At 49.8% G+C, this 18,249-nt stretch overlaps 2 protein-coding genes across 17 annotated transcripts in view; one reads left to right on the top strand and one right to left on the bottom strand.

The window, feature by feature from the left end:
- Ulk4 (unc-51 like kinase 4) overlaps positions 1 to 14,933 on the top strand; it is a 305,588-nt gene extending 290,655 nt beyond the window's left edge. For 6 of the 7 annotated variants that reach the window (XM_087563005.1, XM_087563004.1, XM_087563001.1 and 3 more), the window contains 2 exons: positions 8,658 to 8,743; positions 10,503 to 14,933. In XM_087563005.1, coding sequence (XP_087419131.1) covers positions 8,658 to 8,743; positions 10,503 to 10,566 — 150 coding nt within the window. In that variant the 3' untranslated portion in view covers positions 10,567 to 14,933. 7 annotated transcript variants of the gene reach the window in all.
- The window catches only part of Ctnnb1 (catenin beta 1), a 27,082-nt gene continuing 23,267 nt past the window's right edge, over positions 14,435 to 18,249 (bottom strand). For 4 of the 10 annotated variants that reach the window (NM_001431666.1, NM_001431667.1, NM_001431663.1 and 1 more), the window contains 6 exon segments: positions 14,435 to 15,027; positions 15,439 to 15,659; positions 16,268 to 16,328; positions 16,998 to 17,119; positions 17,240 to 17,390; positions 17,692 to 17,811. In NM_001431666.1, the coding sequence (NP_001418595.1) occupies positions 15,451 to 15,659; positions 16,268 to 16,328; positions 16,998 to 17,119; positions 17,240 to 17,390; positions 17,692 to 17,811 (663 nt within the window). In that variant the 3' untranslated portion in view covers positions 14,435 to 15,027; positions 15,439 to 15,450. 10 annotated transcript variants of the gene reach the window in all.

The raw sequence follows: 18,249 nt of genomic DNA, 5'->3' as shown, positions 1-18,249 counted from the left end.
GTCAGAGAACCAGAACCTTCCACAGAGTAGTCTGTACAAAGAATCTGCCTTGCAGCCGTGAGCCTGGGAGGACCCAACAGCCGGTCTACAGGATGGCAGTGGCTCTCATCAACATTGGGTTATTTATTTCAGGTGTTCTGTGCATGCTGAGTGGGTGGATGCTGCTCAGTGCACCGTGTTAATGAAGCCAATAGTGGAAGACTGAGGAGTCACACTGGATGTTACTTGAAGCATGTTTCCAGGTCTTATGTATTTATACAGACTGTGTACATGTATACATATGTACATGTGTATATGTATATGCATACACAGATACACGCATATATATACATACCAAACTGCAGCCCCAGAATTATTTCAAAACTTTTGGTTCACTATTCACAAACTTTTGGTTAACTAGACACAAATTTTAGGTTAACTAAACTTTTGTGTCAACTAGACAGAACCTAGAATCACCTGGAAAGAGTCTCAGTGAGGGATCGTCTATATTTGTTAGACCTGTGAGCATGTCTATGGGAATTTAGTCTGCTGGTGCGGAAAGACCTGGCCCACTGTGGGCAGTACCATTTCCTAGGCAGGGCATTCTCCACTGTTTAGGGATGGGTAAATTGGGCTAGGCAAGCACACATTCATTCTTTCCCCTGCTCTTGACTGTGGATGTGCTGTGACTTTACGTTTGAAGTTCCTGCCTTGATTTCCCCACAATGACAGATAAGCTGAAATAGCCTCTTCCCCTCCTCCCCCAGCCTGCTTTTTGCCAGAGTTTAACACAGCCACAGAAATGAAACTGGATAAAACTCACCTTGATGCTAAGGTCAAATTCCCCAGCTCTAGTGATTGGTGAGCTTCGTGTGTTTGGAGTAATTTTTGTTTCTGTTTTGATTTGATGTTAGCCAAACACTACCTGTCAGATTATTGCAACTGGGACCAAGGAGCCACAGCCAAGTCCTAGCCCACCCCCTCTTGCCTTTCCCACATTGCAAGGTCACTCCAGGCCCAGAGGAGACTGGAGACTGAGTCCTTCAGTCCTTTATTCTGTTTCCCCGGGCTCCTTTCCAGTTAGTCATCTATCTGCAGAAATTCTTCCCAGGACTTCCATCACACTTTTTAAACTTTCTGGATGCTGGCAGGGTGGTACATCACTGGTATGTCACTGGGTTATTGTAAAACTCATTTACTGCTGTGTTGCTGACTCTGTGGGGTTCTGACAGGATCTCGTCTTTTTATGGGACTTGTTTATCCAATGCCCCCACTTTCTCTTTTCTGGCTTTCTTTCGCTCTATGTGAACAGGTGTAGTGTTGCACCTCAGTCCATCTGCTATGTCTTCTTTTTGTTTTCTCAGGGAGAAAGGTATTCTGGGTCATGGTTCATTGTAGGGAAGGCTTGGTGGCAGCAACTTGAGGTGGCTGGTCACATCACATCCACAGTCAGGAAGCTGGCTTCAGTTCACTTTATCTTATTCAGTCTGGGACCCCAGTGGGGAATGGTGCCGCATCCCCCTTTAATTAATTAATTAGTTAATTAATTAACTAACTTTACATCCTGACCCCAGCTTCCCCTCCCTCCTTTCCCCCAGCCCTTCTCTCCCTCCCCACCCCCATCCACTCCTCCCTCTTTCTTCAGAAAAGGGGAGGCTCCCATGGACATCAACCAGCCTTGGCATATCAAGTTGCAGTAAGACTAGGGCATCCTCTCCTATTGAGCAAGCAAAGGCAGTCCAGCATGAGGAAAGGGGCCCAAGGAAGGCAGTGTGGCCAGAGACTGCCTCCCTTCCTACTGTTAGGAGCCCTACTTGAAGACCAAGCTACAAAACTGTAACATTTGTGCAGAGGGCCTCGGTCAGTCCCATGCATGGTCCCTGGTCTCCGTGAGCCCCTATGGGCCCAGGTCAGTTGATTGGATTTTCTTGTGGAATCCTTGACTCCTCTGGCCCCTTCAATCCTTCTTCCCTCTCTTCCTCAAGATTCTCCAAGCCCACCTAATGTCTGGTTGCAGGTCTCTACATCAGTTTCCATAAGTTTCTGAGTAAAGCCTCTCTAATGATGGTTATCCTAGGCTCTGGTCTGCAAGTACAGCAGAATATCATTAGCAGTGTTGGGGTGGGCTCCCTCTCATGGCATGGGTCTCAAGCTGGGCAGTCATTGGATGGCTGCTTCCTCAATTTCTGCTCCATCCTTACCCCTGCACATCTTGTAGGCAGGACAACTGTAGGTTGAAGGTGTCATGGTTGGGTTAGTGTCCAGTCCCCTCCACTGGGAGTCTTGCCTTGTCGCAGGAAATGGCCTTATCCCCCATTGCTAGGAATTTTAGCGAGGATCACCCTCACAGATTCCTGGGAGTTTTCCATTGCCCCAGGTTTCTAGCTTGTCCCAGAGATGCCCCCTCCCCTTTCCCGTTCTCTCTCCCAGTCTCTCCCTCTGTCCTCCCCGCGCCTGATCTGTCCTGTTGCCATCCCCACCCCCACTTCTGTCCAGGTCCTTCCCCTGGTCTACCCGCAATGTCTATTCTATTTGCTCTTCTCAGTGAGACTGCCGTGTCACCCCTTAGGCCCTCCTTGTTACTTAGCATCTTTGGTCTGTGCATTATAGCATCCTATACCTTTATGACTAAAACCATTTATAAGTGAGTAACAAACACCATGTTTGTCTTTCTGTATCTGATTACCTCAGGATGACCTTGTCTAATTCTATCCATTTGTCCTCAAATTTCATGATGTCATTGTTTTTAACAACTGAGTAATATTCCATTGTGCTAATGGACCACCTTTTCTTTATCCATTCTTTGGTTGAGGCACATCTAGGTTGTTTCCAGTTACTGGCTATTACGAATAAAGATGCTATGAACATAGTGAAACAGGTGTCATTGTGGGATGGTGGAGCATCTTTTGGGTATATGCCCGGGAGCGGTATAGCTGGGTCTTGAGGTAGAACTATTCCCAATTTTCTGAGAAACTGCCAAATTGATTTCCAAAGTGGCTGTACAAGTTTTCTCTCCCACCAGCTATGGAGGAGTGTTCCCCTTGCTCCACATCCTCATCGCATGAGTTATCACTTGAGTTTTTGATCTTAGCCATACTGATGGCTGTAAGTTGGAATCTCAGTGTTGTTTTGATTTGCATTTCCCTAATGGCTAAGGATGTCGAGCATTTATTAAAGTGCTTCTCTGCCATTAGCCTGTCAAGAATTCTCAGTTTAGATCTCAATTTAAAAATATCCCATTTTTAAATTGAGTTGTTTTGTTGATGTCTAGTTTCTTGGGTTCTTTGTATATTTTGGATATCAACCTTCTGTTGGGTATGGGATTGGTGAAGATCTTTTCCCATCCTGTAGGCTGCCATTTTGTCCTTTGATGATGTACTTTCCTTGCAGAAGCTTTTCAGTCTCTTGAGGTCCCATTTATTAAGTGTTGGTCTTAGTACCTGAGCTATTGGACCAAACCCATCTGGCCCTGGGCTCCTTTTGCTTTTGGAGCCATTCAGTGACTGCTTCTATTTCCTTAGGAGACATAGGTCTATCTAGGTTGTTTATATGATCTTGATTTTAACTTTGATAAGAGGAAAAGGGGGGCACAACAACAGACACCTAGGAAATCTAAAGGGTCATCAGGTCTTTCTTCAAAATTTTCTACAAAATTGTTCATTTCTTTTAAATTTTCCAATTCTGTGGAGTGCAGGTTTTTGAAATCCAAATTCTTTGGATTTCCTCGGTGTCTGTTGTTACGCGCCCCTTTTCATTTCTAATTTGTTAATTTTATCTTTTCTCTCTGCCATTTAGTTAGCTTGGCTAAAGGTTCGTCTATCCTTTTGATTTCCCCCAAAGAACCAACTCCTTGTTTTGTTGGTTTTTGTATTGTTCTCTTTGTTTCAATTTTGTTGATTTCAGCCTTGAGTTTGATTTTTACTGTTGTCTACTCCTCTTGAGTCCACGTACTCTTTTTGTTCTAGAACTTTCAGGTGTGCTGTTAAGTCACTAGTATGAGAGCTCACTAATTTCTTCATGTAGGCATGTAGTTGTTGTGGTAAAAAAAAAATTAAAAATCCCTTCTTTTGGTATTACTGGCATGAAATTATTTATTCCCTGTGTTTTCTTGTGTGTAGTTAACCAACTTGGGCTGAGGGCTGGCTTTGTGGATAGAATTGTTAAAATTTGGTTTTGTCATGGAGTATCTTGCTTTTCCCCCTCTATAGTGATTGAGAGGTATAGTAATATGGGCTGGCGTTTGTGGTCTCTTAGAGTCTGCAAGACACCTGCCCAGTCTCTTCTGCTTTTAGAGTCTCTGTTGAGAAGTCGGGTGTAATTCTGATAGTCTGACTTTATGTATTACTTGGCCTTTTCTCTTGCAGCTTTCAGTATTCTTTCTTTGTTGAATATTTAGTTTTGATTATTAAGCAGCAAGGAGATTTTCTTTCCTGGTCCAACCTATCTGGTATTCTGTAAGCTTCTTGTATGTTATAGGTGTTACTTTATTTAGGGTAGGAAAATTTTCTTCTATGATTTTGCTGAAAATAGTTTCTGGGCCTAGGAGCTGGGATTCTTCTCCTCCCTTTATTCCTATTATTCTTGGGTTAGGTCTTTTCACCATATCCCAGGTTTCCTGGATGTTTCGTGTCCATAACTTTTACATTTAACATTTTCTTTGACTGATGTATCAATTTCTTCAATCGTCTCTTCTATGTCTGATTCTCTCTTCCATCTCTTGTATTCTGTTGGTGATGCTTGTGTCTACAGTTCTGTTCTCTGACCTGGGCTTTCCCACTCCCTCCAGGATCCCCTCAGTTGTGTTTTCTTTATTGCCTTTCTTTTCCCTTTTTCAGGTCTTGAACAGTTTTATTCATTTCCTTCGACTGTTTGATAGTATTTTCCTGTGTTTCTTTAAGGGATTTATCCCCTTAAGGCCCTCCGTCCTCTTCATAAGATTGGGTTTAAGGTCATTTTCCTATGCTTCAGCAGTGTTGGATATCCAGGGCTTGCCGAAGTATAACAGCTGGTATGTGGTGGTGACAGACACACACACCCCCGGCTGGTGTGTTCTTATGTGGTGTTATGTATGTTATGTGTGTTCTTATGTGGTGGTGACAGACCCCCCGGCTGGTGTGTTCCTATGCTCTAGCATCTGGGTTTGAGGACCCCCTGGCTGGTGTGTTCTTATGTGTGTTATGTGTGTTCCTATGTGGTGTTATGTGTGTTCCTATGTGGTGGTGACAGACCCCCCGGCTGGTGTGTTCCTATGCTCTAGCATCTGGGTTTGAGGACCCCCTGGCTGATGTGTTCTTATGTGTGTTCCTATGTGTTATGTGTGTTATGTGTGTTCCTCTGCTCTAGCATCTGGGTCTGAGGTTATTATAGGTTTAGGTGTTCATCATGAGTTCATCTTCCTTAGATGGGAGTTTGTTTCTGTTGTTGCTGTTGTTTGAATACCCCACCCCCTTTTAGTTTTGTTTCTTTTCTGATCTTCTGGCCCAAGTGGCCTGGGGTTCTGGTGACCAGGAGTCTTCGGGTCTAATAGGGCGTCTCTGCTGGACTTTTTTGTGGCCGGTGTGAATTCTGGAGTTTTGGGCACCAACATTGCCTTTTAGGTCCTGAGAATGTGTGACTTCCAGAAAAGCAGAGGTCTTCTGCCCAAGTCGTGGGTCAGAATATGTAGCCCAGATATTGGGGTGCACTTTATGGTTGTTGGGTATGCTTTAAGGGGAGTTGATGGGCATAGGCTGGGGTCTTATAGGACCTGTATGTCCTTTATTTTGTCTCTGCTAGCTTTAGTGAGTGGTAGCACTAAGATAATAAAATACTTTGTACAGGAGGCTGGAGAAATGGCTGAATGGTTAAGAGTCCTCTATTCTCTCCCAGAGGACTGGTGTCCAGTTCCCAGCACCCAGGATACATGGCTAAACAGCCACCTGAAGTGTCAGTTCCAGGAGACCCAATGCCATCTTCTGGCCTCCACAGGCACCACTGCCCATAAACACAGGCCTGCTTTGTTTTGATGCAGGGTCTCAGGTAGCCCAGGCTGACCATGAACTCCCGAGTGCTGTGATAACAGGTGGGTGCCACATGCCTGGCTGGGTTATGGGTATCTGGGTGTGACCTGAGGAAGTATCTCACTGCACACATCTGTAGAGCTGCAGCTGTGATTTCTCACATTTGCATGTGCTTTTTCTCTGTCCTTGTACTCTGCGGCTCTAGCAGTACAAACCTGCAGGGCCATACTCTCAGAGGCTTGCTCCTCTGTGTGTGTGTGTGTGTGTGTGTGTGTGTGTGTGTGTGTGTGTGTGTGTGTGTGCGCGCGCGCGCGTGTGTGTGTGTGTATGTGCGTGTGTGCATGTGCGTGTGTGCCTGTGTGCATGCGTGTGACCACCCATAGGAATACGTTCTCTGCCACCATTGGTTCCTCCTTATCCTGTTTCCACAGTGTTAGTGATTGACAGTTCAATTTTGGTCAAAGGATGTCAGTTTAGATGCTTAGGATGTTTGTGTGCTAATTTCACATTTCATCCTGGTTATCATCTTGTTGAATCTGGTTGGAAACCGACTAGCAATGCTAATATTTTTGTTTAAGCAGCAGAAATTGCTCTGTAGCTTCAGCCACTACTTGAGACTCCTGCTTCAGACTCGGGTCAAAGGTTCCTAAGTGCTGTGTGACTCTACCTGGTGTGTCCCTGCCCCTGCCCAGGGCTCAGGTTGGGATGTGACTTCCAGGTCTTTGGTATACTGTCAGACCATCCCAAGTCTGCACAGGTGGGGTGAGCCAGGCATGCAGACATAGGTCTGTGGGTTTGCATTCCCAAGGCCCTCCCAGATCAGTATCATCTCAGGACCCGGTGGCTTCCTAGGTCTCCCATTTCTGTCTGCTGTGAAGCTGTCTATGTGCAGCTGCACGTCAGAGGCCAACAGTTAGAGCAGAGGAGAGCACTTCAACTGTGGGCTCCAGCTAACAGTCACCGCCACTGAGGGGCCATGGCCCTGTGGCTTTGGGCACATCAGATAGGAAGCTAAGGAGTAGGAAAGCCTGTCCACCCTGGGAGCTTGGGAACTTTCTGCTCCCCACGTCTCCTGGACATCTGTCCACTTGTCTGTGTGGACTCCTGGAGCTGGAGCTCTCGAGCTCTCGGCAAAGGCAGGCACACGGCAGCTCAGGTGTTTGTGGCCTTGCCCAGACGTGCCTGCTGCTCTTGACTGGACAGTGTGCCTGAGAGCAGGCCGTACATCCTGCCTGGGTGGCGTCTGTGCTCAGGGAGACGGAGAAGATGACGTGTGTGCTTTCTATGGGACTCAGTGGCTCTGGAGCTCCCCATAGCTGTAATGTCTCATGTCCTCCCCCTTACAAGTCAGCAACTGCTACTGGAGTGCCCCAGATCTCACTGTTTTCTGTAAGCTCTTTCAGTTTGCTTAAGAAAATTGTAACATTTCTTTATTGAAAATTTCACACATGCATACAATAAATACCAACACATTTACTTCCACCTCCGTTCAACTTCTCCCACATTCCCCAACACAGCCCTTTGACCAACTCTGTCCTTTAAAAAACCATTAGGTCAGGTTAGTGCTGTCTGTACTGCTCAGGTGTAAGATCACCCACTGGTTCATGAGACACAAAGAATGTTTCTCCCTCCCACAGCAGCCATCACCTCCCCTCTCTATGGAGCCCTGAGAGCACCTCCCCCTCTCTGTGGAGCCCAGAGAGCACCTTCCCTCCCTGTCTTGACCTTGTGCAGGTGTCAATGAATGCAGTAGCCAGGGCATGCCCTGAAGGACAGCATGTCACAGCCCCTCCACCCTCGTCCTTACATTCTCTCCTGCCTCCTCTTCCAAGACACTCACTCGCTGGACCTCGAGTGTGGGGGACTGACGAAGACTTAGTCTCTTATCCTCAGCACTCTGACCAGATGTGTCTATTGATGATGGCACACTGCAGAAAGTGGGTTCTCTGCTAAGGTGGCGTGCAGTGTCCTGGGGCAGATCGGTCCATGTTCAGCTTTCTTTACGCCTGTGCTCATATCACGGCCCACTCTCTTGGGCACTCAGTTGTCCCATTTGCGCTTCCTAAGCAGGCTTGTGGGTAAAGGTCATTCCATTGCAGCTTATGGGATGACTCCCCAAATCACGCCCTCTGCATGCATCACATGTGTGTGCAGTCCCCCTCGAGGGGCAGTGGAGAGCAGCCAGTGGGCCTAGACATATGTCATGCAGCCTCTAAGTTTGTGCTTACTCTAGCCATCAGGGGGCTACAGCTGCCATTTTCAAACATCCGTCTTTATGTGCAGTTCTGTAAGGAACCAGTTAATGGCATCAAACTGACAGCTGGCTTCTGGCACACCAGGAAGGGGAAGATGATCTTAGTGGAGGTGCAGATCTAACCACATGTAGCTTAGGATCCATGCAACCCCCAAGTCCTCAGGCTCATCCTGAAAATGAGAGACACTAATCCTGCCTAGCTGCTAGGATTGAATGGCAAGGCAATAACCTGAGGCCAGCATTAGCTTCCTGAGGTCAAGAGCAAGGCAACTGGACTTTGTGGGGTTCATTATCCTCCATGTTACCTAGAACATACTAAATGCTTACCTTGCAAAGTGACTATGGACCACTGTATGGGGCATGACCCTCATCTAACAGCCACAAGTCAGGGATGGACCAACGGAAGCTGTCTTCTTGCGTTTCAGGTGACATCCAATGAGAAGCTCCTAGAAAGCCTCAGGAACACCGGCAGCCTTCTGCAGGCCCTGGAGCGCCTGGCTCCAGCTCACAGGTATGAGGAGCCAAGCTCAGGTCAGAACCATTTCTGCCCCCCTCTCCCTCCCTCACTTATTAGGGGCCAATGTCTTGTGGCCTGTCACTTTACAGCTGGATTCCTACTGGGGAAGGGAAGGGACACACGTCTGTTGGTAGAAGACTGTGGGAGTCAGCAGAGGCAGTCGCCAGGCTCCCTTCCTTAGCCCTTCTTTAGGGGGACCTAACACCCAGCAGCTGACAGTATGGGGATAAGCCTCATCTCCCACCCCTCACTGGACAGTCTGTTGACAACATGGACTGGGGGTTGGCTGGTCACCCAAGGAGTATGTCATACACACTGAAGGGCAGACATGGTATCTCAGCGGTGAGGATGCTTGGTGGAGTGACAGCCTCGAGTGACAGGTACCCAATTTGGAAAGCAGGGTTACGGCTGACAACCAGTCAGTTCAGTGCTGCAGCCTGGCCAGGATAAGGCTTGGTGAGCAGAGCCCAGGGAGATGGCTCTGGTCCCTGCATCCCCTACCCTGGGGAAAATGCACTTCTAAAGGGAGCCCAATGCTCTCAGACACAGTATCTGGGGTTTGGTATCCATTTGAAGGCAGCTGTGGCGCTGAGGCTTGTGCAGCAGCTCACGCCCAGTCCTGTGAGGGCAGGAAGAGGCTGGCTTGGACAGCAGTCCTCATCTGCTGGGACCCATGTTAGGTAGAGGGCAGGAACAGCCACCAGTGCTGACTAGTGCACAGTGACCAGTGCGCAGGGTGGCTGGACCACTGAACAGGGAGGCGGTCAGCCAGCTCCCTGAAGCCCTTCTTGCCAGCCATCTGGGTCTCCACACCTGCTGAGGTTGTTTGCCTTGAGACCAAAGGTGGCTTTATTTTTGTGCTGGACTTAAATTTGGATCAAATGTGTTCAAAAGAGGCTTAATGTTCCAAACAAGGCTTAACATTCTGCAAGGCTGTGACCTCTCCGCCCACACCCAGGTCACAGGCAGACCTTGCCTTGTCTCTCAGGGTTTGTTCAGATGTCCCCACCTGCAGAGGCCGGATGAGTGGGTGGCACTGCTCTGCTCAGACTGCCCTGCCAGGAGGGTGGCCTTCCATCCATGCCAGCCCTTCTGGGCCTTTGGTGGGCAGCATGGCCCCACAGGACTGGCCTGGACTCTGCCAGAAGCAGGCCAAGTTCAAAGACATTCCACCACCCCTCAGGGCCTTTGATGCACAGAACAGGAATGCACAACACTGTCTCCGGGTGGCAGCCCTAGCCACTAGACTGCAGCTTTCATGCGGCACCCCACCCGCCCACCTGATTATGCACTAAGAGCTATTTCCTTGCCTTCGACGGTGCCACCCATGGTCTAACTTTCTCTTCAGGGGGTTGCCGAGTGCCATGCTTCTCTTTGTTCCTGGCCAGGTTTGTGTGTATCTCACACAAACAGAGTTTCTATTTTAAGCTCCTAATTGCCCACTGGCAGCTCCAAGCATCATCCCACAGTACATGGTGGTCAGGATCTAGCAGTGCAGCAAGAAGGGGTTGGAGTGGGTGTGGAGGGGTGTAGGAGCCAGGGGTGGGCAGGCTGGCTACCCCTGTCCACCGACCTACATAGGCACAATCAACTGGCAGGCGGTGCCCAAGGCCTGAGGCTGAGGTGCAGCTGAGAGACACTGACCCAACAGGGGACTTAGGGAATGGGGCTCCTGATATGTGGGCTCAAGAGGCCCAGCCCTCTTAAGGGGATGTTTGGCCCACACACCTTACCCCCTTTGTGTCTCCCACAGCTCACCCGTCGACACTGTCGTGGCTTCCTTGGCCCTGGATCTCCTCCAGGCTGTTGGGCATTAGACAAGGCCGTCCTGTGGCCCCATCCACTACACAGCACGGTCAGATCCCACTCGGTCCTCTCTCCCCAGCCTCACGTGGAGCTAATAAAATCGATAGGCCAGAACCTGAGCGCCTCAAGCCCTCTCACTGAGATGACTAACCTATTACTCCCTATGTGGTGGTCAAGTGGCCTCCACTCAGATGAGCCACAATCCTCATCAGCAGCCAAGGAGACTTGTCTAAGGCTCACTTTCCTCTGGTGTTACATGGCCACTTCTTTCTCAAGGATGGAGAATTCCAAGAATCCTAGGGAGGCCTGGGTGAAACTCACGTGCACAGCAAGTTCAGTTTGCACACAGGTGTGCAGGACACTAGAGTCCAGCAGCTGTGGGGATGTTGGTGTCAGAGCAGATTTGCTTCTCCCAACTGCCCCTCACCCCTTATACAATCTCTGCCACGTGCCAGGTGACAAGTTTAGTGGACACTGAAGGATGAAGGACTGTGGGGCAGGACTGTTTGAGCCAGCCCTGGATGGGAGGTTGGGGCCTCCGGGACTTCTTCAAACCAGGTTTCTACTGGCCCATCCACTACTCCCTCAAGAGAACAGACATAGGCAGCCCATTACCTACTCCAGGATGTCTCTGGGGAAGAGGTGTGCACATATGAACAACTAGCCCAGGGCGGGTGGGGGGGAGGGCAGAGGATCCCTTCTGTAGCAGGGAAGCTGGTCCTACTATCACCAGCAGCCCTGCCCTGATAAGGTAATCTGGAGAGACTTCCAGCTCCCATTTAGCCTCATGAAGAAAAGGGCCACACCATGCCTGACATACCACAGCCCAGGTGACCTTGGCCCCTCCTCTCGCCTACAATGCTCCTTTGCATGACTGGATTCAGGGCTCCACTGTCCTGAGCAGGACTTGGATGGGGTGACAGACATAGACGCACTAAGGATTTCATGCAGCTAGGAGTGGTGTCTCACCAGGCTGTGCCCAAGCAGACCTGGCCTGGCTGCGTTATGCAGTGACATGGCTGAGTGTTCTAAGGGAGCAGGTTCAGATCTTACTTCCCCTCCCTCTGTCCAGTGCTGGGAACTGCTTCAAAGCAACTGGACATCCTCTTCCTCTCTCCCTTTCAGAAGAATATAGAGCAATCTAAACCAGGAAGGCTTTAACATTCCAGAACATTCCATCAGGTGGCTTGTCTATAGGGAGGGGACCTGGGGTTGCTGTCTTGCTAGACTTGAGGCCTGGCCGCCACCCCCCCCCCACACACACACACTTCCTATCCCCCGCTTCTCCCACTCAATGTGACATGGCTTGTTTCCCAAACTTACAAACTCCAGTGGAGACTTGATAGGTGAGACACTGGCTAGTCAGGGGAAGGAGGCCAGCACAGCTTCTCCTTTGTCCTCCCTCGAGAAAACAGACATATAGCCAGCCAGCCCCTGCCCTGAGCTCTTGTAATTCTGGTGGTGGCCATCCAGACCCAGGCTTCTGCCTGCACTCCAGTCTCACTCCCTAACTCCAGCTACCACTCAGCACACCAGACACGGAAGCAGAGGACCAGGCAGGGAGCAGGCCCTAAGCCACGGCAGTCAGCAATGGCCACAGCTGTCCTGAGGATACCTAGGGAGCTGTGGTGGTCTGCCCACAGGCTCATGTGTTCACCTGTTTTCTGCATGCACTTACCAGATTCCCAGGACACTGACTGGGCTGGCATGTCCTGTGCTCTGGTCCAGCCTGCCCCAGTCCCAGGCAGCTGACAAGTGTCCTTTACCCCTCTCCCCAGACCCTTGAAGAAGTAGTGTACAACCTCCCAGATCTCAGAACATGGGTGCAGACAGAGCCAGCCACAGCCCAGGCGGCTTTAGCTGTGACAGCCTTCGCTTCACCCACGCCGAAGGTGGCACAAGGGAAGAAATGTGGCCTTGCCTGTAGCCTGGGGTTCCAGGGATAGAAGACAGATGTGATAACCAAGGGGTTAACCAAGAGGCAACAGGCCCAGAAACAGATCCCACTGAACCCTGTGCAGCAGGTGGTCACGATGCTGCCCCGGCTCCTGATGTAGCTTGTTTTTGTAGGGGCTACAAGGCCAGCAGCCACGAACTGCCTGTTCTCTGTTTTTCTATTTATGCACTTCAATGATTTCCTCTCAACTCAGCCACACTGGGTTCTCTTCTACTGAATGCTCAGCAAATGGTCACGTGACAACTTGCTTAGCAGTTGGGAGTTGCTATTACCCACAGTGCTCTGCCTCTGACAGCACCTCAAGCTCTTGAGAATATCTGGCTCAGTCCCCTGGCCCTACCCTAATGGACCCGGGGTGTGGTTCTACTGTTGATGTCGATCGCTTGGAAATGGAAACCATTCCCTGCCTGAGAGGTTTGTGTCTCTCCTTTTGAAACCCGTGTGCACGCCCACCCCGGTGCACGTGCGAAGGTCAGGGCACTACTGTGGGGCCAGTTGCCTTCCACCTTGTTGAGGCAGTGTCTTCTTAAAAACATCATCCCACTTTCACTTACTTGATGCCACTGCCGTGTGGAAGGGGGAAGTTGGTTTCCCCTCTGACTACCTGACCTGCTGAGCCATCTCACCAGCCTGGGCGACTTGATTCTGCTGCTGGGCTCCACTCTGGGCAGTTCTCCTGCCACATCTGGCTTTTAAATCGTAGGTTCCAGAGCTCCAATCACCCGCTGAGCCAGCCCTCTCTGGCGCTGCTTGCTTGGCCTGGCCACTGACTGCAGAGACTTGTTACTGCTAGTGCTGCAGTGAGGGGTTAGGAGGAGAATGGACAGACCACACTCCTCATGGACCTCCCCCCCGGGTCTCTGCTGTTTATATGCTCCCTCTGCAAAGCCCTATCCTCCCTCCACCTGCACCTGTCACAAACGAAGCACAGGAGCTCCCCCCTACAGCATCTCTTCAGAAGTGTGGGTGTCTGCCAGCATTTTGTGTACCTCACACTCCCAGGCATGCCGTCTGTGAATGCTGCCCTACTGAGTGCGCTAAAGTGGTGCTTGCTTCCTACAAACCTCCACCACTGCCTGAGGTCTGCCTCCTCTGCAGTTAGGACCTGACGCTTCTAGGCATGAACCAGAACTACTGTGATTCAGAACATAAAGGCCGGGGTTGGGGATTTAGCTCAGTGATAGAGCACTTGCCTAGCAAGCGCAGGGCTCTGGGTTCGGTCCCCAGCTCCGAAAAAAGGAAAAAAAAAAAAAAACCATAAAGGCCAACTGCAGTAAAGCTCTACCCTGTTAACTCTGGACCCCAGTGGGTATCTGAGGACTTCCTCATAGGGCTGGCCCTCCTCCTCCTGTGAATTAGAATTCCATGCTGCTTTAACAGGCACAATCTTAAAACCCAGGAAAGCAAATAGCCGTCTAAAGCGAGTCACACTAGCACCGACACTGGAAGTCCAAACCCAGGCAGAGCTTCACGACTACTCAGTGGGGCCGACACCAGCCTAACTAAAGAAGGGCTTATTCGGTTGGCTTCCAGCTTTAGTTATTCTCAGCGTAGCACAGAGACCACTGCAGAAGTGTCTGCCTAGTTCCCGGGCAAGCAAGAGTGAGCAGAAGGAGGGCTGGCTACACAGGCTTGCTCAGCCCTTTGGTCAGAAGTGGCAGGACAGTCACTTCATCAAAGCACAGCCAGCCAGGGACAATATTCAAGGCCGACAAACACGCTTCCTTTCTCTGGTTTGCCTGGGTTTTGGTGTGACACTGCTAAGGGTCACCGAGCGTGCCCATTCAGACTTGGTCCTTCTCTACCCTGACAGCCTGGGCACCCTAATGGCGCCCCTTCTCTTCCCTTCCCCTGGGCACCCTGATGATGCCTTCACAGCTCTCAGCACTCATTTCATGACGAACAAACAAAATGACACAAGCGAATGAATTAAAAGTTTAATTCTGAACCATTTTTATAACCGCGTCTGGTGAAGCATTGTATCACGGCAGGTTACAACAACTTTGGGAAAAGGCAACTGGTATACTGTCCAAAACAAGAAGGCTCAAGTAACACCTCTTACTGATTTACCCCACCGCACGTATCCCCAATAAAGTTCTTGTTCAAAAACATGAAATAGATCCACCTGCTTATTTTAAGCATATTAAAAAGGAAACTAATCGGACCATTTCTATCTGTCTATTTATACAAAAGGCTACACAATGTTACACGTCTCCAGATTACAATTAGCGTGATTATGAATTAGTGTTCTACACCATTACTCAGTTCTTAGAAATCAGAAATTGCTGTAGCAGGTTCACTAGAACATAACACTACGAGACTTAAAAACTAACAGTTACTGCAAAAAATAAAAGCTACTTCAAAGCAAGCAAAGTCAGTACCATTACAGATATTAAAAAAAAAAAAAAAAAAAAGGAACAAGCAAGGCTAGGGTTTGATAACGCCATCTTGTGATCCATTCGTGTGCATTCTTCACTGCGTGAGTCACTCCCCAAATCCATTTGTATGGTTACTCCTCGACCAAAAAGGACCAGAACAAAAAGTTTACTTCGACTGTTCCCATAGGAAACTCAGCTTGGTTAGTGTGTCAGGCACTTTCTGAGATACCAGCCCACCCCTCGAGCCCTCTCAGCAACTCTACAGGCCAGTCACAATGCAAGTTCAGACAATACACTGTATAGAGAGAAAGGCGGCTATTAATGTTGAAAACAGCAAATGCTACTCATCTGAGTATACCGCTGCAAAAGCTGTGGCAAAAACATCAAAGTGAGAAACTTCCACACATGAACATCTCCTTCCAAGTATGTATCTGTTTTGTGGTAGATTTACAACAGGCCTAAAACCATTCCCACCCTACCAAGTCTTTCTGGAGTTCTGCAGGCAGAGTAAAGTATTCACCCACACTGGCTTTCATAAGCTTTCTTACCTAAAGGACGATTTACAGGTCAGTATCAAACCAGGCCAGCTGATTGCTATCACCTGGAGGCAGCCCGTCCATGAGGTCCTGGGCGTGTCCCAGGTCAGGCAGCCCATCAACTGGATAGTCAGCACCAGGGTGGTGGCCACCCATCTCATGCTCCATCATAGGGTCCATCCCCAAGGCGTCCTGGCCGTATCCACCAGAGTGAAAAGAACGGTAGCTGGGATCTGGAAGAGTCAAGGTGTCCACAAGATGGGAAAAGGAAAGAGGAGAGACGGATTAACTGCGGTGAGGACATCTTGCCAGGAACACTGCTCTCTAGGCTCCTCTTCTACGTAATTACACAAAGCCAGGCCTCACACAGTTCCTGAGCTATCACGGCACAGCAGCAGCAGCATGAGGTGGCAGCAGCAGGAGGCAGCTTCCTGTGCCTGACCTCCTGAGAATGGGAAACTCTCATCTGCCTGTCACAGCCAGATCAAGTGAGAAGCAGAGAGCTCCACAGTTCCTTGGATAAAGCCTCAGAGATAGGGAGGGCGATGGCAGCAGCACCTTATGCTGCTGCTCAAATCTGGGTAATTTTCCACAAAGATCTTAATGGATCAGCTATGAATCACCTATGCTAGACCACCCCCTTGTTCTCCAAGACAAAGGTATGAGGAAGGGTTATGTGACCAACGAAAAGCTAGGCAGCAGGTGGCAGGAGGAGCACACACTGGGAGCAGGCCACAGCTGAGCTCCCCGTGCTCCACACTGCAGCTGACTCTGGAATTCAAGGGCCACTTCCTCCAACCCAGATTCCCAGGCATGGATAGACAGGGGCTTTATGACATACCGTCCTGGCGATATCCAAGGGCTTCTCCCTGGGCACCAATGTCCAGTCCGAGATCAGCAGTCTACATAAATGGGTACAGGAAAAATGTAAAATTTCAAAACCACACCTGAGTGTTTATAAACATAAGATCACAGAAGACAAAGACCTCAGACTGCATGTAGTATTAAAGCACTCACTCACTGAGTGTATACGATATGACACAATGGCTGTTCCAAGGACACAGGCACAGCAGTAAACACCAACAGACTGCTCCAACACCAAGTGCACAGTGGGAAAGGACAGTCTGAGTGTGAGCAGTTGGAAGAGCAAAGCTGCCATTACCCAGACAAAGGCAGACGTGGGAACAGGCTTCAGGACATGGTGGGAAAGGAATGGGAAGGCTCAGGTCAGAACACCCACCCGGCACCCACATGACCCAAATTTGCACTCAGCAAGCATCACACACTGAGATCTAGACTAGTTGGGAACTATGGAGGGTTTAAAATATACTTCTAGGGAGTTTTACTAGAAACAACAATTCAAAGACAAATCACTAACAAACTCAGAAAAGCAGGCTGTATAGCGTATAGTATAAACTGACTCCTAGCTACCGCTCAGCAGACTGCCTGCCTTCTCTCTCACCTTGGAAGGCTCAACATAACCCTCTTCCTCACCTTCCTCACCTTCCTCACTTAAGCTCGCTCCTGTGAGTTCTGAGGACACTGTACTCATGCTATGCTGGCTGGCCTACCTCATTCCAAGCCATTGGCTCTGTCCTGAAGAGGGAACTGGTCAGCTCAACCGAAAGCCGTTTCTTGTAGTCCTGTGGCTTGTCCTCAGACATTCGGAATAGAACAGCAGCCGCATATGTTGCTGGAGTAGAGAGAGAAAATCGCCCTTGAGGCCAGGCCCAACTTCAGTGCACAGGCACAGACACAGGCAGCCTATGGGCTGACCAACTGATTGGGAGGAAGGGAGGGCTCCTCTGCTTACCCACGCCTTCATTCCTGGAGTGGAGCAACTCTGTCAGGGGAGCTGTGGCTCCCTCAGCCTCAATGGCCTCTGCAGCCTCCTTGTCCTGAGCAAGTTCACAGAGGACCCCTGCAGCTACTCTTTGGATATTTTCAATGGGAGAATAAAGCAACTATGGAGAAAACAGAGAAACAAGACCCAATTAAACCCAAATAAAACATGGCATGTGCCCAACTGCGTACAGACTTGACCAGTGTGGAGTGTCAGCAGAGCCCACTTGGCTGTGTTCGTGTTCCCAGGAGAAAGCTACGCTGGCAGAGAGGATTTCTGGACTTGTGCTCTGGCCCTCCCGCCCTCTCCCCAAGGTTGTGGTCCTCCCAATGCTCCTGACTCAAAAGGAAAGGCTGTTCGTGTCTAATCCCATCAGTGTTCAGGGGCTCGTGATGGGAGGGCAGCCGTCTGAGCCAGCGTACCTGCACAAACAGTGGAATGGTATTGAGTCCTCGGATCACAATCCGGTTGTGAACATCCCGAGCGAGGATGTGGAGAGCCCCAGTGCACCCTTCAACTATCTCCTCCATGCGGACGCCCTCCTAGGACGACAACAACAAGTTTAGCAAGCTGGCACTCTCTGAGCATGGTCTCCAAAGGTCCTCACAGCTCGCCCAGTGCTCACTAAAGGAGGCCTCCTTCCGTTGAGTATCACGGAAGGCCTTCCCCCTGCATAGCACCATGTACAGAGAGAATGAGCAACTTCCCTGTGCTGTGGCTTCCACACCTGCAGTCAACCAACCACACACCAAATCCAGCTGCAGAAAAGCCTCCTACGAGCAGCCTGGCCTGTCCACTACTCCCCGAGACTCACTCTCGCCACGCACCCTACAGGAGCAGCATGACCCAGGGTGACCACAGGCACGATGTAAATATCGAGCATTTGCACAAGAGACTTGAGCTTCTGCACACCAACCCCACAGGCACTGAGGACAAATCCCAAAGTTGGCTTCCTCACTGCATGGCAGAGCATCAGCCGC

Source organism: Rattus norvegicus, chromosome 8, assembly GCF_021556685.1.
Source record: "Rattus norvegicus strain SHRSP/BbbUtx chromosome 8, alternate assembly SHRSP_T2T, whole genome shotgun sequence".
Classification (NCBI taxonomy): Eukaryota; Metazoa; Chordata; class Mammalia; order Rodentia; family Muridae; genus Rattus; species Rattus norvegicus.
This window is presented reverse-complemented; position numbering and strand designations above follow the sequence as displayed.